We start from the raw sequence: 15,133 nt of genomic DNA, 5'->3' as shown, positions 1-15,133 counted from the left end.
TCTCCCGTTTGTGGGTCACGCACCTGGGGTATGGGACTTGACTGCAATGGCGACTCCATCCCTCCTACCTGTCTCGTTGTTTGTCTGGTTGTAGTAGCTCTTTTCTGGTTGGTAGGTTCTGGTCTTTATCATCAATGGTTGTTCTGCAAATAGTTGTAATTTTGGTGTGCCCATTAGAACAGGTGAGTTCAGGGTCTTTCTACTTCACCATCCTGGCCAATCTCCACCTAACTTACTTAGGAGCTTCCAAGGTGCCACGGGGGCTGGACTTCGTTTCCAAGAGTTGAGGGCCCTCACGCAGGTCGTCTGACAACACTTGGTGAGGCCGTGCGGACACAAGCCAGGGTCAACTGGACCCATTTACATTTAATCTGTCATCTTGCTCTTTGTATCCTATATGTACCACCATCTGGTCTTTAAAGTTAAATGACAGACAAAATGTTTAGTATAAATACGAACAATATATTATTCTCCAGCATGTTTCAAACTGGTACTTAAACTGCTTTGTGTGTCCAGATAAAATAACTGAAAAAATATCCTATGAGACTATGTCTCCTCTGAGATGTAATTTTGGTGGGGAAAAAACTCACTTTATATTAGGACATTTACAGTATATACAGATGATTCCGAAATTTATATCTCTAACTGAAATGTCATCTGAAATCCTGACCTCTATATCCAAATAACTTTAACACCTATTTAACAACTCTACCTGGGTGTTTCACACGTAACTTTAAAGTATTCAAATTCACATACGTTCAGCTTCAGACTCACACAGTTCAAGCTAAGAAACAAACATCCCTAAGGTTAGGGCTGCTACCTACCTATTATTGGTTCATCAGCCGAATCCCTGTGCATTTCTTACCATGTATCACATACATTGGATAACTCAGACTAGAGACCCCAATACAAAATGAAAGAGAAGACAAAAAATCCTAGATAATTAAAAGGATCCTTTATTGTAAATGTATATAGTACCATAATTCATCAAAATAATTTATAATAGTTAACTCTCTTAAATATAATCTTATAAATGATGCCTTCTGAAGTTAAACGTAATGTGGATTCAATCAGTTTATTTAAAACTATTTAGAACATGGTATTAGAAATTAAAAAAAAAATTAACTGTCATCTACAAAATCTTCTAAGAAAGGAAATCATGACAAGTTCCTGATCAGATAAACGCCACTCCATTATTTAAGGGGATTAAAAGGAAGCATAAATAAATTTGAAAAGACATGTCAATTTCCTGGGCTTTATCCTTCTATACAAACCTGACTCTTCAGAGAGTTAAAACTGCATTCTGGTTTCCTACCGTAAGTAAGAAATTCCTTAACAGCAGTTGAGAAATGACCTGAACCTCTTGGTGAACCATACTTCTTCACCTCCCGATGGTGACTCGGGGCTGCGACCTCTACTGTGGCTGCTGTCTCCCCTCTGCTAGGGTCCCAGGCGTCTCCATGTTGAGGACAAGCATGACAAATCACCGTTCCAGCCACAGCATCCACCCTAACCTTCCAAATGCCACTGCTGTGAGGAGGAGCCATCACAGATGGCCATGGCGACAAAGCCTCTGCGACTCAGTGGATCGACCGCTCTCAGGCACTGTCCAACTGACACCTGGTACAGCCGATTATTCCTCTGAAAATAAAGTGGTGGTAAGAGAAACACCACCAGTTACTTGCTTTAAGTTAAAAACTTATTGCCAGAATATGGTAAAGAAGAGACAGTAATCTAGAAGAGACGTGGAACATCTCACATTACTTACTTATTTATGGGATGCTACAAACTCAGAACAACCTCCTACAAGGTAAGCAGGATATGAGTCCCTCTGCCGTGCTCCCTCCCTCAGCCTTGTCTGTCTCCTCACCCCAAAGGTCCACTGCTGGGATCCTCCTGACCCGTGGCACTTCATGAGTCGTGGGGGGTCTGATGAGCGAGTCTCTGACATATCCAGGCAAAGGAGATTGTTTAAAACCAATTCGTGCTCTTCATTATAAATCCAAATCTAAGGAAGAAAGTGAAAGATCAAAACCTCAAGTTTTGTTTCAGATTCTGAAATGCAGACGGCGCGACACTTCACACATTTGTGGAAGAAGGGATTGATTTCGTGTGGTCTCTTACAGCAGGAACAGACCAGCTTAGTTATCTGAAAATGGAGTGAATTAACACAGGAGGAAGTGAGGTGCAATTCCAGGAAGAAATGTGAGCAGTGGTTGAATTAACTTAGTTGACTGTATTTGAGCACAAGATTGTAGCTCCTCCCCAATTCCAGGATTCCGCAGTTACACGACGCTTGTAATTCTCACACTGTGTAGAACTGAAGGAGCCCAGTGAGGCGGCTGGTTTGCCTTCTGTACAAAGAAAACACCTGAGGCTATGATTTTCCTATTTCCCTCATCTGTTGGGCAGTGATGATGTGCTTAAGCTGTCATATCCCATCACCCTGTGGAACAGTATACTCTGTTCCCGGCTGCACTGAGATTACAGTTTCATTGATGGCCCCAAAGCAGGATTCTCCTTAGACGTGCAAAGGATCTTTGAGGATAGTTGTCTTTATGGTGTCTCAGATTATTTTCAAGAACAAAGGCCTGAAACTGGCTGAAATGGCCAAGTGCAATGAATACATTTATTCTCCAACATGCACCATCACTACATTGAAAAGGAAAACGTTTTCTCCTATCCTCTGAATTATTTTATTCATTACTGCTTCTACCTACAGGCCCAAAACGTGTGTGTGCTGCCTCTTGGTACGAAGAGAAGGCTCCCCATCGGCGCCATGACAGCCCCGGTAAACACAAACGCGGATGCTTTATAATCTCCACACGCGGCTCCGGAGCGCTGGGAGTGTGTCACGTGTGACTGAGGAAATGAAATAAAATTACCAATGCAGCAGCCACCTGTGGCTAGGGTGTAAGTGCAGTTCTGTGCAGGCACGACACAGTACGGACAGGAGAGTGTAACTCCATCTCCTCAGACCGCCTGCAGTTTCTGGAACAAATTTCACCAATCTCATCCTACTACAACCTAAACCACCAAATCCTCACTGCAGTTTAACACTTCCGTGTCTACAACACTGACACCTCTCGCACCCAGACGTGGCACAAAACCCTCTTTAAACCATGTTTTCCAGTATGTTAACACCTTAGATAGTGTGCATGAACTCTCCTAGAAATAAGATGTGATCTATGAAATTTCAAAGGACACACTCTATCCAAAAAGGGCCCAAGTGTTCTTTTCATTCTTGAATGACCCCATCCACCACTCAAATGGAAACGTAAGTAAATGAAGCTTGCTTACTTACGACATGGCACTAAAACTAGGAGATTAGACCAATGTTAGGTTATGCTATTTTATCAGATACAAAGCAGTTTGCAGTAAGTTTTCTGCTTGTTTTTAGGTTCACTTAATATCGCTGAAAGGACACATAAGTTAAGAATAAATTATGTGAATGACATGAATTGAAATTGTGCTGTTTCCTCTGATGAACTACGAAAAATCAGTTAGGAAAACTCCATTTCACAGAAAACTCTACAAAAGATTTTTTTTTTTTTTTTTTTTGCGGTATGCGGGCCTCTCACTGTTGTGGCCTCTCCTGTTGTGGAGCACAGGCTCCGGACGCCCAGGCTCAGCAGCCATGGCTCACGGGCCCAGCCGCTCCGCGGCATGTGGGATCTTCCCGGACTAGGGCAGGAACCCGTGTCCCCTGCATCGGCAGGCGGACTCTCAACCACCGCGCCACCAGGGAAGCCCTACAAAAGATATTCTGATTCATCCAATGCAGATTTAATGTTCTGGGCCAGAAAGAAGATGCATGTCCTTTGCCATTTCTAACAAATTCATATAGCTTTCAATTAATTCTATGTAACTCAAATTCATTCTGTGTAACTGCAAAGTACAAATAATGCTCTAAACAAAAATATTACTATGACAAGCAATGACCAGAGGTAGGGAAAATGTACAAAGGAGACCACAACAGTATTAGATAGATGATCTCTAAAATCTCTAAAATCATTCCCAGCGTAAACAACGTAACTTCAGCAAGTGGTGCTGGGAAAGCTGGACAGCCGCATGTAAATCAGTGAAGTTAGAACACACCTTCACACAATACACAAGACTTAAATACAAGACAGGACACCGTAAAACTCCTAAAAGAAAACATAGGCAAAGGCAAAACATTCTCTGACATTAATTGTACCAATGTTTTCTTAGGTCAGTCTCCCAAGGTTAAAAAAAAAAAAAAGCAAAAATAAACAAATGGGACCTAATCAAACTTACAAGCTTTCTGTATAGCAAAGGAAACTGTAAGCAACGAAAAGACAGCCTACAGACTGGGAGAAAATATTTGCAAATGATGTGACTGACAAGGGCTTAATTTCCAAAATATACAAACAGCTTATACAACTCAACAACAACAAAAAGAAACAATCCAATCGAAAAACGGGCACAAGACCTAAATAGACATTTCTCCAAAGAAGATATACAGATGGCCAACAGGCACATGAAAAGATGCTCAACGTTGCTACTTATAAGAGAAATGCACATCAAAACTACAATGAGGTACCACCTCACATTGGTCAGAACTGCCATCATTAAAAAGTCTACAAATCACAAATGCTGGAGAGGGTGTGGAGAAAAGGGGAACCCTCCTACATTGCTGGTGGGAATGTAAACTGGTGCAACCACTATGGAAAACAGTACGGACGTTCCTCAAAAAACTAAAATAGAGCTGGCATATGATCCAGCAATCCCACTCCTGGGCATACACCCAGACAAAACTCTAATCCAAAGAGATACACGCACCCCAATGTTCGTAGCAGCACTATTCACAATAGCCAAGACGTGGAAACAACCTAAATGTCCATCGACAGATGACTGGATAAAGATGTGGCACATATATACATGATGGGATACTACTCAGCCATAAAGAAGAATGAAATAATGCCATCTGCAGCAACATGGATGCACCTACAGATTATCGTACTAAGTGAAGTCAGACAGAGAAAGACAAATATCACATGGTATCACTTATTTGTGGTATCTAAAAAAAGTGATACAAATGAACTTACCTACAAAACAGACACAGAGAACAGACTTGCGGTTGCCAAGGGGGAGGGGAGTTGGGAGAGGGATAGATTGGGAGTTTGGGATTAGCAGATGCAAACTATTATATAGAGAATGGATAAACAACAAGGTCCTACTGTATAGCACAGGGAACTATATTCAATACCCTGTGATAAACCATAATGGAAAAGAATATATATATGTATAACTGAATCACTCTGCTGTACAGTAGAAATTAACACAACATTATAAATCAATATGCCTCATTAAAACAAATTTTAAAAAGCAAACAAAAAACCCCCAAACAATATAATTTTTAAAAAGTCAGATTAAAATCTTGATGTCTGCCCCTCCCTCCTCAAGGCTGACTGCCAGCAGCTTCCCTTTCCTTCACTGAAGGACACTGTCCATGGACTGGCTGGGAGCCCAGAGGCCTGACTCACCTGATTTGGGTCACTGTAGTCACATGCCTGAAGCACGACTAGGCCTCCTTTCTGACTTGGGCGGCCCTGGGCCGCCAGACACTTGTGGGTCTGGAGGTGGTAGAGCTGTAAAAGAAGAGATTGCTCTTGACAAGCTGGTAGGTATAGAAAGACCAATGTCAGAAGATGCCTTAGAATGCTAGAAAAGGAGGTTTTAGAGGAAATACGAAAATATTATTCCAGAGGTATGGATTCTAAAGGTCATAAAAAGATAAGCATTGTTTATTACTGAATTCTAGCTTTAGCACATAGGAGTATCACAGTAGAGACTTCAAGGTTATAGGCAATTTTAACAATACATGCAGGCAGTGTCAAGTAGAAATTCTACCTAAAGATACAAGTTTACTAATCTGCTATAGGGGAGGAAGGAAATTAAATACCATCTCTCCACTAAAGAACCTTAAAATGAAACTCAGGAAATAAGAACAAAAGGCACAAACGGACAGTACATAATTAAATACACATACCTAACTGGAGACAGATTAAAACTGCCAGAGGAGTGCCAAAGGTGAGATACATAAAAGAAGCAAAGAGTATCTAGTCTAAGTAAAACGATTAGTTTAAATATTAAATGTGATTAGATATGCAAGGCAAAAATAATAATGGTAAGGGATTTCAACTATATGGACATACACTGGTACCTATTTTTACTTAACGAGAAAACACCTAATAAGAAACACCTTGATGACTTTTATAAGATAGAACAACAAGATAGGAGAAGGCTCTAGGCTTAATTCTAGCCACTTAAGAATTGCTGGCATTGTGAAAGAACCAGGAGAGGGATGCCTTCTTTATAACAAAAGGGAAATTCGGGCAACAATTACAATATCTACACTTTCAGGAAGCAAATTCTAAGAAATGATTCAAGAAAAAGGTATGATTTTATGGCTAGACATCTAAAATTGAAGTGATATTATAAAACTGAAGAAATTTTATAAGAACCAAAAGGGAATATCTAAAGAATTGCGGTTGATCAATGGGTTTCTGCTAAGCTCAGATGACTGCTCAGGACGTCGGATGTAAAACCTGACTTGGTACCACCACTTAGACCCTGACCACCAGTTTTCACTTCGTGTCTGCACTCAGTTCCAGAGCTGAGGCCAGCAGTATACAGCTGCCCCCATTTCTCCTTTGTTTTCCTTTTTGGACTGGTCTCTAACAAGTGAATTTTACACTCACTCACATTGCCTTTATTTGTATATTCACATTTATAGCTATCCTCTTGGAAGCCAGCACATAACTTAGAGAAGCCATGTTCTCTTTAACACTGGCAGGTAGAGGATCTTAATATAAACAGCAAAGATATCAAAATTTCTAAGGTCTTACACCTGAGTAGAGGAAATTCTCCTAAAAATAATATAATGGAAGGCAAGCCAGGGGCTATCCTTAAATATTTTAAGTCTACAATGTCATTTATTATATCACACAACATTTAATGAAACATTTTGCTAGGATCACTTTCTTACCCTTCCACGGTGGAGGACTTTGGGGCGTTTTGGCCCTCTATTGATAAAAATGGGTTGCTGGGGTTTGGCATTGGGCCCAGATATCTGCATCTCTGGGTAAATATTATCCAAATACCATTTAAATGATTTACAATTCAACTTCTTCCTCAATTCAACACGCTCACTGATATTTCCATAGCTTCTGGTTCTCAGATCAGGTCTTAAGGAAAAATACTGCTCCTGCATTTAAAAAAGAAAAATGAAAAATAATAGATTTTTTTGTTTAAATGAATCACACCTCAAAAAAGCCATTACAAAGAAAATACTGAGGGTTGCGTATGGCAGAAGAGGAGGTGGGAAGGAATACAATGTGTGCAGGGTCTTGACAGGGGAAGCAGGGGGACTGGGTCAGAGCAAAGCCCAGTGAGCAGAAGAGGGGCCAGGCTCTGTGGGAGTCACAGGAGGGGACAGGAGGACAAAGAAACTGAAGAGAAGCACAGTTTCTTCTGGTGCTGGCTGCTATATTACCTCTCACAGACTAGATGCTTGGGAAATTTAAAAAGGAGTCACAACAAAAATGAGTGAAAGACTGGGTAAAGAGAAGAGAGAAAAGCAGCCAAAGCCAACGGAGTTACTAGCCTTATCATCCATCCTTCTCGGTGAGAGATTTAATCTCACCTTATATTCATCCAACCAGACATGTGCCAGCCGCAAGGAGTTGTGTGTCATGGTGTCCTGGCCCTCTGGAGAACCATATGGTCTCCTTTTCCGGAAAATGTGTCCAACTCTAGAGCAAGGGATGATGAAGAGCTTACCTCCACACATCCAAATCTGGTCAGAAGCAGAATATGTGTTAATGGTTCCTCACAGTGCTGTGAAATCGATGCACGAATTTTCATGAAACAGGTGTTTGTGAAACCTTGCAAGAGGTTTTATCTTATTAGATATAACTATTCAAATAGAATAAAGTCAAAGTGTGTATTTTAAAAAATTATCTGCCTTTACGATTAAAAAGAAACAAAACTCTAAGTGCAATATTCTTTTACTACCCTGTGTCTAAAATTGTACTTACCATACGTGTTGTTTTAACACATCAAGGAAGTTGACCTTCAGGACTTAGGGACAAAGAATGCTTACTCATCAATCCTCTAATCTCAGTTCTACAGGTACTTTCTCACGAAACACATACAAACACCATTTTTTAGAAAAAAAAAAATTTTTTTATAAAATATACAGAATAACTCTAGATTAAGATTCAGATCTTAGTTCTGGTCTAAATTTTGCCCTTGACTGAGCTACTTTATATAGTTATTTCAATTTTTATGAGACTCAATTACCTTATCTACAAAGACTGAACTAATAATATCTATTCTACCTTGCAACTTTCAAATTCTAAAGATTAAGTAGGAAAATACATTTGCAAAAATATGAAATGGCATATGCACAAGGTATTAGGGTATCTGAACAGGGGGGAATCTGTTAGGCAGACCGGGAGATGGGAGGCGGGGAGTGGGGCCCTCTGCTGAGAGAGAGAAATCTGAATTCTTCCCTTGCCCTCTTTCTGCCTTTTCCAAAGACCGTCTTACCACCACAGCTGAGCCACAGACCCCACCCACAGCTGTCATCTGCCCAACCTTAGCAGCTGGAGGGAATGGTATATATAAAGGGTTCAGTAACCTATACGCAGGTGTTGATATCATTTATCTTATCAGCTGGGCTACTCCTGAAAGTGAAATGAGGAGCTATTAATAATCTCTCCAGGAGATCAGCTATGAACCAGGATGGTCTCACGCAGTCAGGAAAATCTGATGACCCCAACTATACATATCTAGGGTTATCAAATAAGATTAACAAATGGACAAAGAAAGAACTCTAGATTAAATGCACATGAAGACTTCTTAATACATACCCAACTATTCATTACAACTATCACTTCTAAATTCTTACAAAATAAATGCAAGGCTTCTTACAGGCTTTTGATATTTTGAATGGGGATTATCCACATTATAGATTGTGGTAAAGTAGTATTCATTAAGGACAATTTGTTAATAAAGACAGTCAAAGACAATTTACAGAAAATATGGGCTCATGAATGAAAATTATATCCTTGTACACAGTTAATAATCAAGCATGCAAAAAAAAATTTACCCGAAATGATATTTCTAAATTTTCTCCTCCCCAGATATCCATGCCACTGTCATACTGTCCAAGTTCACTGAAATAGTTTCTGTTCATGGCAAACAATCCTCCAGCCATTGTAGGTGACCTAGAAAAGGAAAACAATTATTGTATCAATTCTATAGTCAATTATCTACCGTTCTTGTTTTTAAAAACTCAGTGCAGCTTTAGAACATTACTAACAGAAACTAGATTAACTATTATGAAACATTTTGTCTGATTTATGAGGGAATGAGCTGGGCCCCATAACTTAATTTTCTAGATCGCAGTCCCTGGCAAATGAAGGCTACTTTTCTAAGTATCACAAGTACTTTTAAAAATTGATTATAACTACTGTTGACAGAAATCCACCTGAATTACTTAATTCCTTCAACAGTCTCATAGAGCCACTGGGATTAAAAACTGGGCTCCACGGCCTGCCAAGGAGAGAACAGACAAACGTCTCACTTTGAATTGGACTCAAACATGTGTTAGGCCAGTGGTTCCCCGAGACATTTTTAGCTGTCACAGCCGTGGGGGAGGGGTGCCACTGGCATCTGAAGGGTAGAGGCCAGATATGCTGAACACCCTGCGACGCACAGGGCAGCACCCGCGACGGAGAGCTCTCTGGCCCTAAAGGTCAGTCCTGCCACAGCCGAGAACCCCTGCGTTCCTGAGAACTGATGTGGACGGGCTCCCCAGAGCCTGAGGCGGCTTCCAATGACCTCACTGGCCGAACCGCACCGGGGGCGTGGCGTCTAGTGTTCTGAGCGGCCTCCCAGAAGAGAAGCCGGTCTCTGCAGGAGAAAACACCACCCCAGGATGAACGTACCTCCATAATTTTTCATATACGATGTCCAGCATTAAAAATAAACAAGCAAACTAACAAATAACCAGGCAATCAGGAAGATAAATCACATGAATGAAAAAAATAAGAGAAACAATCTGCAACAGAAACAGATGTGCAGGGGTTTCAGATAACAGCGTTATCAGGCAGAGACTTTAACTGTTCAATATGTTCAAGCGTAAGAGACAAGACTGAGAATTTGGCAGATAATTAGACGCTATCAATAAGTAAACCAAATTTATGCATCTGAAAGACATTTCTGACAAAGACAGAAAAATAAGTCAGCAGCCAATGAGAGATTACCTTCAAAAGAAAAACAATTAGTTGTTGGCTTCTCACCAGAAACAGTGGAAGCCAGAAGGTTCTTGAATGATACCTTCAAAGTCCTGAAAGAATATACCTGCCAGTCAAGAACTGAATATCAAGTAAAATTAGTCTTCAAAATAATGGTGAAACCAACAAAAAAGTAAACAAACCCACCACTCTTTCCCCAACTTGACCCATGAGAGTCCCCCTGCCCTCCCCTCTCTGCCTTTGCAGGGGATCGTTCCTCCCTTTTCCCTCAGCTTGAAGCATCTATGTCCAGTGTCTGTGAAATGATGTTTTATCTGTGTCTCAGGATAAGAAACGGCAATCATTCCACCAGGTGCTGGAAACTGATTAGCCTTGAGGCAAGGGTTTCTAGGGCCACAACTCAGGGATGTGTATTTAATTACAGGGTCCCCAGAAACCCCTCTCCTGGCTACCACAAGCAACGGCTTCTTTTCTGGTCTTGGGAGCCAGACCTGGACTGTTACCTCAGAGGCAGGGGCCCCAGAGAACACGCTGGGGCTTCCTCTTTGGCCACAGCTGGGCTCCCTTGAGACGTGAAGACTTCTGGCTGTCCTGCCACATGAGCCACAGTGACCCCGGCTCTACCAGCTCACAAGGTGCCTGGTCCCTCTGCCTAATCCAGTCCCCCTGAGCCACAGCCTGCTCAGGAATCAGTGGCAGCCTGTGAATCAGGCCAGAGCTTGCTTCAAGCCCAAGAAAAAAGCTGTCTTACTGGTGGAGGCTGGCCTTCCAAATCCTGGAGCCAGCCCTGCCAGCCAGGGGTCATTTTTGCCCCTTGGTGACCACTGTTTTCTTTCTCTGAAATATCTTACAACAGGTGATAATGCTGCTGACTCAAATTTCCATGAAAAGGAAAAAAAAAAAACCTCTTGAGTGACGTCCCGGTCTATTTCTCTCTGAGGAATCTTGTGGGAAAAGAATACTGTTGCTTCTGCTCTGTCTCCACATTTCTGTTGGGGAAGAAACCCCACCTGCCCTGGGGTGTTGGTGTTTTTGTCTGTGTTGCCATCCCAGGCCTGCTGTAGGGGCTTGTGTCTGCGCTGTAATGTCTGTATCATGTCTGGGGAGTCCTTCCCACCTGTCCAGCCAGGGGCTACAACCCCTTGAAGAGGCCTCCATTTCCTTCCTATGATCCAAGGCACAGAGAATACCACCTCCCATGACCCCACCTTCAGGAGCTCTGGTGGCACGTTCATCCATGAGCCTACCCCTGGGCTACCTACCTGAGGCCCACCTCTACCCACAGTCCTGTGTAGGAGTTGAGATAGGATATCTCTAAGCCTCTATCCCCAAAGGGCCGGCCAAGGGCTGCCCGCCAACCTGGCTCCATCAATCCTGCATGACCAAGTGACAGCTGGCGGGCTCTGCTACCCAGGCTCTCTGTACCTCCTACCCTGCCATCTGGCAAGGGATGGGCCCTTTTCTGTGAACTGACAACCTGTGGAAATGTGACCAATTAGTGTGAAATACATGTTTAGCAAATGTTAGGTACCGTAGTTGAACCAATAAATGTGAATACTTCTGCACGCACGCACGCACACACACACACACAAAGCGTGAAACAAAGACATTTTCAGAAAAAGAGGAATAATCACCTGAAGGTCCAACCAAAAGAAACACTAAAATGTGTTTAGTCAAAATGGAAACAAATCCGAGATGGAAGCCTGCAGATGCAGAAAGGATAAAAAGTAACATAAAAGGGGAAATATGTGGGTGAACGTAAATGAATAATGGTTACATAAAAAAGTCTTGTAGGGTTAAAAAAAATACACACGTGGGACTTCCCTGGCAGTCCAATGGTTAGGACTCCGAGCTTCCACTGCAGGGGGCCCGGGATGGATCCCTGGGTAGGGAACTAAGATCCTGCAAGCCGTGCAGCATGGCCCAAAAGTACAAAAACACACACCACACCACCACCCCCAAACACACGTGTACATTTCAGCAATATAACTTGAAGGGGGATAACTGGAGTATGAACATTCTGATATCCTTGCATTGTTTGGAGAAAATACCAATCTATATTACACTTTGATATGTCAAGTATGAAGGCTGTACTTTCTAAGGTAACCACTAACAGAACAGTAGGTAAGAAACTATAATGTCTAATAATGGGTGGCAGCTGGGAACAGAATAATTGGAATTCAGGCCAAAAGCACGTAAGAGCAGAGAAAACAGAACACAGAACAGACAGAAAGCAAACAGTACCACTGTAACCACAGACACAAACATGTCAGTAATCAGCTAAGCCCTAATTAAAAGACAAAGTTTTCCACACAGGCTTCAAAACAAAACAAAAGCAACTACATGCTGCTTACAGGGACACGTATAAATATGTGACCACAGGAAGACTGACAGCAAAAGGGACACTATTCTAGAAGTACAGAATGAAATACAATTCATAATGATAAATGGTTTCAACACCAGAAGATTTAATAATTCTAAACTGTCATGCATCTATTAACAGAGCCTCAAAATATATGAAGAAAATATATAAAGAACTACAAGGAGAAACAGACACACAACTGTAGTGGGAAATTAATATACCATTTTCAATAACTGATAGAACATGTGAATTAAAAATTAATAAAAATATAGAGGGCTTCCCTGGTGGCGCAGGGGTTGAGAGTCCGCCTGCCGATGCAGGGGACACGGGTTCGCACCCCGGTCCGGGAAGATCCCACATGCCGCAGAGCGGCTGGGCCCGTGAGCCATGGCTGCTGAGCCTGTGTGTCCGGAGCCTGTGCTCCGCAACGGGAGAGGCCACAACAGTGAGAGGCCCACGTACCGCAAAAAAAAAAAAAAATATATAGAATATTTGAACAACACAATAAACGACCCAACAAATACAGCATCTCATCCTTAACTGCAGAGAATACAAATTCTGACCACAGTGTAAGCTAGGATTAAATAACGACTATAAAGTTTCCGTATGCCTGTAAAATAATAAATGCACTGCTAAATAACCTACAGGTAAGACTTCTTACCTTCTTACCTGTAAATATTTTCATAACAATGAAAATATTTTGAAATAAATGACAATAGGCCTCTGCTTGTGACCTGCGGAGAAGGGGAGAGGCAGCACGTTGAAAGGAGGGCCTCTGCAGTGTGGAGTTCCGAGTTTGGAGGTTATTACAGAGTACTGAGCAGAGTCCTCTGTGCTATACAATACACCAGAAATACATCTACATGTGGCGCAACTCCTACAGAACACCTACTTAACGCTGGCAGAGGACCTCAGACCTCCCAAAAGGCAAGAAACTCCCCACGTACTGGGTAGGGCAAAAGAAAGAAAAAAAAAGAAAAAACAGAGACAAAAGAACAGGGACGGGACCTGCACCAGTGGGAGGGAGCTGTGAAGGAGGAAAGGTCCCCACACACTAGGAAGCCCCTTCGTGGGCCGAGACTGCGGGTGGTGGAGGGGGAAGCTTCGGGGCCGCGAAGGAGAGCGCAGCCACAGGGGTGCGGGGGGCAAAGCGGAGAGATTCCCGCACAGAGGATCGGTGCAGACCAGCACTCACCAGTCCGAGAGGCTTGTCTGCTCACCTGCCGGGCCGGGCAGGGCTGGGAGCTGAGGCTCGGGCTTCGGTCGGAGCGCAAGGAGAGGACTGGGGTTGGCGGCGTGAACACAGCCTGCAGGGGGTTAGTGCGCCAAGACTGGCCGTAAGTGCGTCCAGGAAAAGGTCTGGAGCTGCTGAAGAGGCAAGAGACTTTTTCTTCCCTCTGTTTCCCGGTGCGCGAGGAGAGGGGAGTAAGAGCGCTACTTAAAGGAGCTCCAGAGACGGGCACGAGCCGTGGCTAAAAGCTGGACCGCAGAGACGGGCGGGAGATGCTAAGGCTGCTGCTGCCGCCACCAAGAAGCCTGTGTGCGAGCACAGGTCACTCTCCACACCCCTCTTCTGGGGAGCCTGTGCAGCCCGCCACTGCCAGGGTCCCGGGATCCAGGGACAACTCCCCCGGGAGAACGCACAGCGGGCCTCAGGGTTGTGCAACAAATGTCACGCCGGCCTCTGCCGCCGCAGGCCCGCCCCGCACGCCGTGCCCCTCCCTCCCACCGGCCTGAGTGAGCCAGAGCCCCCGAATCAACGGCTCCTTTAACCCCGTCCTGTCTGAGCAAAAAACAGACGCCCTCCAGCGACCTACACGCAGAGGCGGGGCCAAATCCAAAGCTGAGCCCCTGTGAGCTGTGAGAACAAAGAAGAGAAAGGGAAATCTCTCCCAGCAGCCTCAGAAGCAGCGGATTAAATCTCCACAATCAACTTGATGTACCTGCATCTGTGGAATACATGAATAGACAACGAATCATCCCAAATTGAGGAGGTGGACTTTGAGAGCAAGATTTATGATTTTTTCCCCTTTTCCTCTTTCTGTGAGTGTGTATGTATATGCTTCTGTGTGAGATTTTGTCTGTATAGTTTTGCTTCCACCATTTGTCCTAAGGTTCTATCTGTCCGGTTTTTTCTTTAATAATTATTTTTTAATTTAATAACTTTATTATATTTTACTTTATTTTACTTTATCTTCTTTCCTTCTGTTTTCCTTCCTTCCCTCCTTCCTTCCTTCCTCCCACCTTCCCTTCCTCCCTCCCTCCTTTCTTTCCTTCTTTCCTTTTCTTCTTTCTTTCTTCCTTCCCTCCTTTCCCTCTTTCTTTCTTTCCTTCCTTCCTTTCTTCCTTTCTGTCGTCTTACTTCTACTAATTCTTTCTCTCTACTTTTTCTCCCTTTTATTCTGAGCCATGTGGATGAAAGGCTCTTGGTGCTGCAGCTAGGAGTCAGTGCTGTGCCTCTGAGGTGGGAGAGCCAACTTCA

The 15,133-nt window shown here is 43.1% G+C and overlaps 1 protein-coding gene across 3 annotated transcripts in view; it reads right to left on the bottom strand.

Annotated features, from left to right (window-relative positions):
• Positions 1-933: 933 nt before the first annotated feature.
• Positions 934-15,133, bottom strand: part of GALNT11 (polypeptide N-acetylgalactosaminyltransferase 11) — a 35,010-nt gene continuing 20,810 nt past the window's right edge. For 2 of the 3 annotated variants that reach the window (XM_024739188.1, XM_024739187.1), the window contains exons 7-12: positions 9,140-9,257; positions 7,670-7,822; positions 7,013-7,231; positions 5,508-5,612; positions 1,871-2,008; positions 937-1,641 (exon numbers count right to left, since the gene is read on the bottom strand). In XM_024739188.1, the coding sequence (XP_024594956.1) occupies positions 1,510-1,641; positions 1,871-2,008; positions 5,508-5,612; positions 7,013-7,231; positions 7,670-7,822; positions 9,140-9,257 (865 nt within the window). In that variant the 3' untranslated portion in view covers positions 937-1,509. Of the gene's footprint in view, positions 1,642-1,870; positions 2,009-5,507; positions 5,613-7,012; positions 7,232-7,669; positions 7,823-9,139; positions 9,258-15,133 lie in introns of all 3 variants that reach the window. The other variant, XM_024739189.1, reaches the window with a different exon arrangement.

The sequence above is a fragment of the Neophocaena asiaeorientalis genome, unplaced genomic scaffold (assembly GCF_003031525.2).
Source record: "Neophocaena asiaeorientalis asiaeorientalis breed wild unplaced genomic scaffold, Neophocaena_asiaeorientalis_V1.1 scaffold145, whole genome shotgun sequence".
Classification (NCBI taxonomy): Eukaryota; Metazoa; Chordata; class Mammalia; order Artiodactyla; family Phocoenidae; genus Neophocaena; species Neophocaena asiaeorientalis.
The sequence above is the reverse complement of the archived record's forward strand: the minus strand, read 5'-3'. Positions and strand labels throughout refer to the sequence as shown.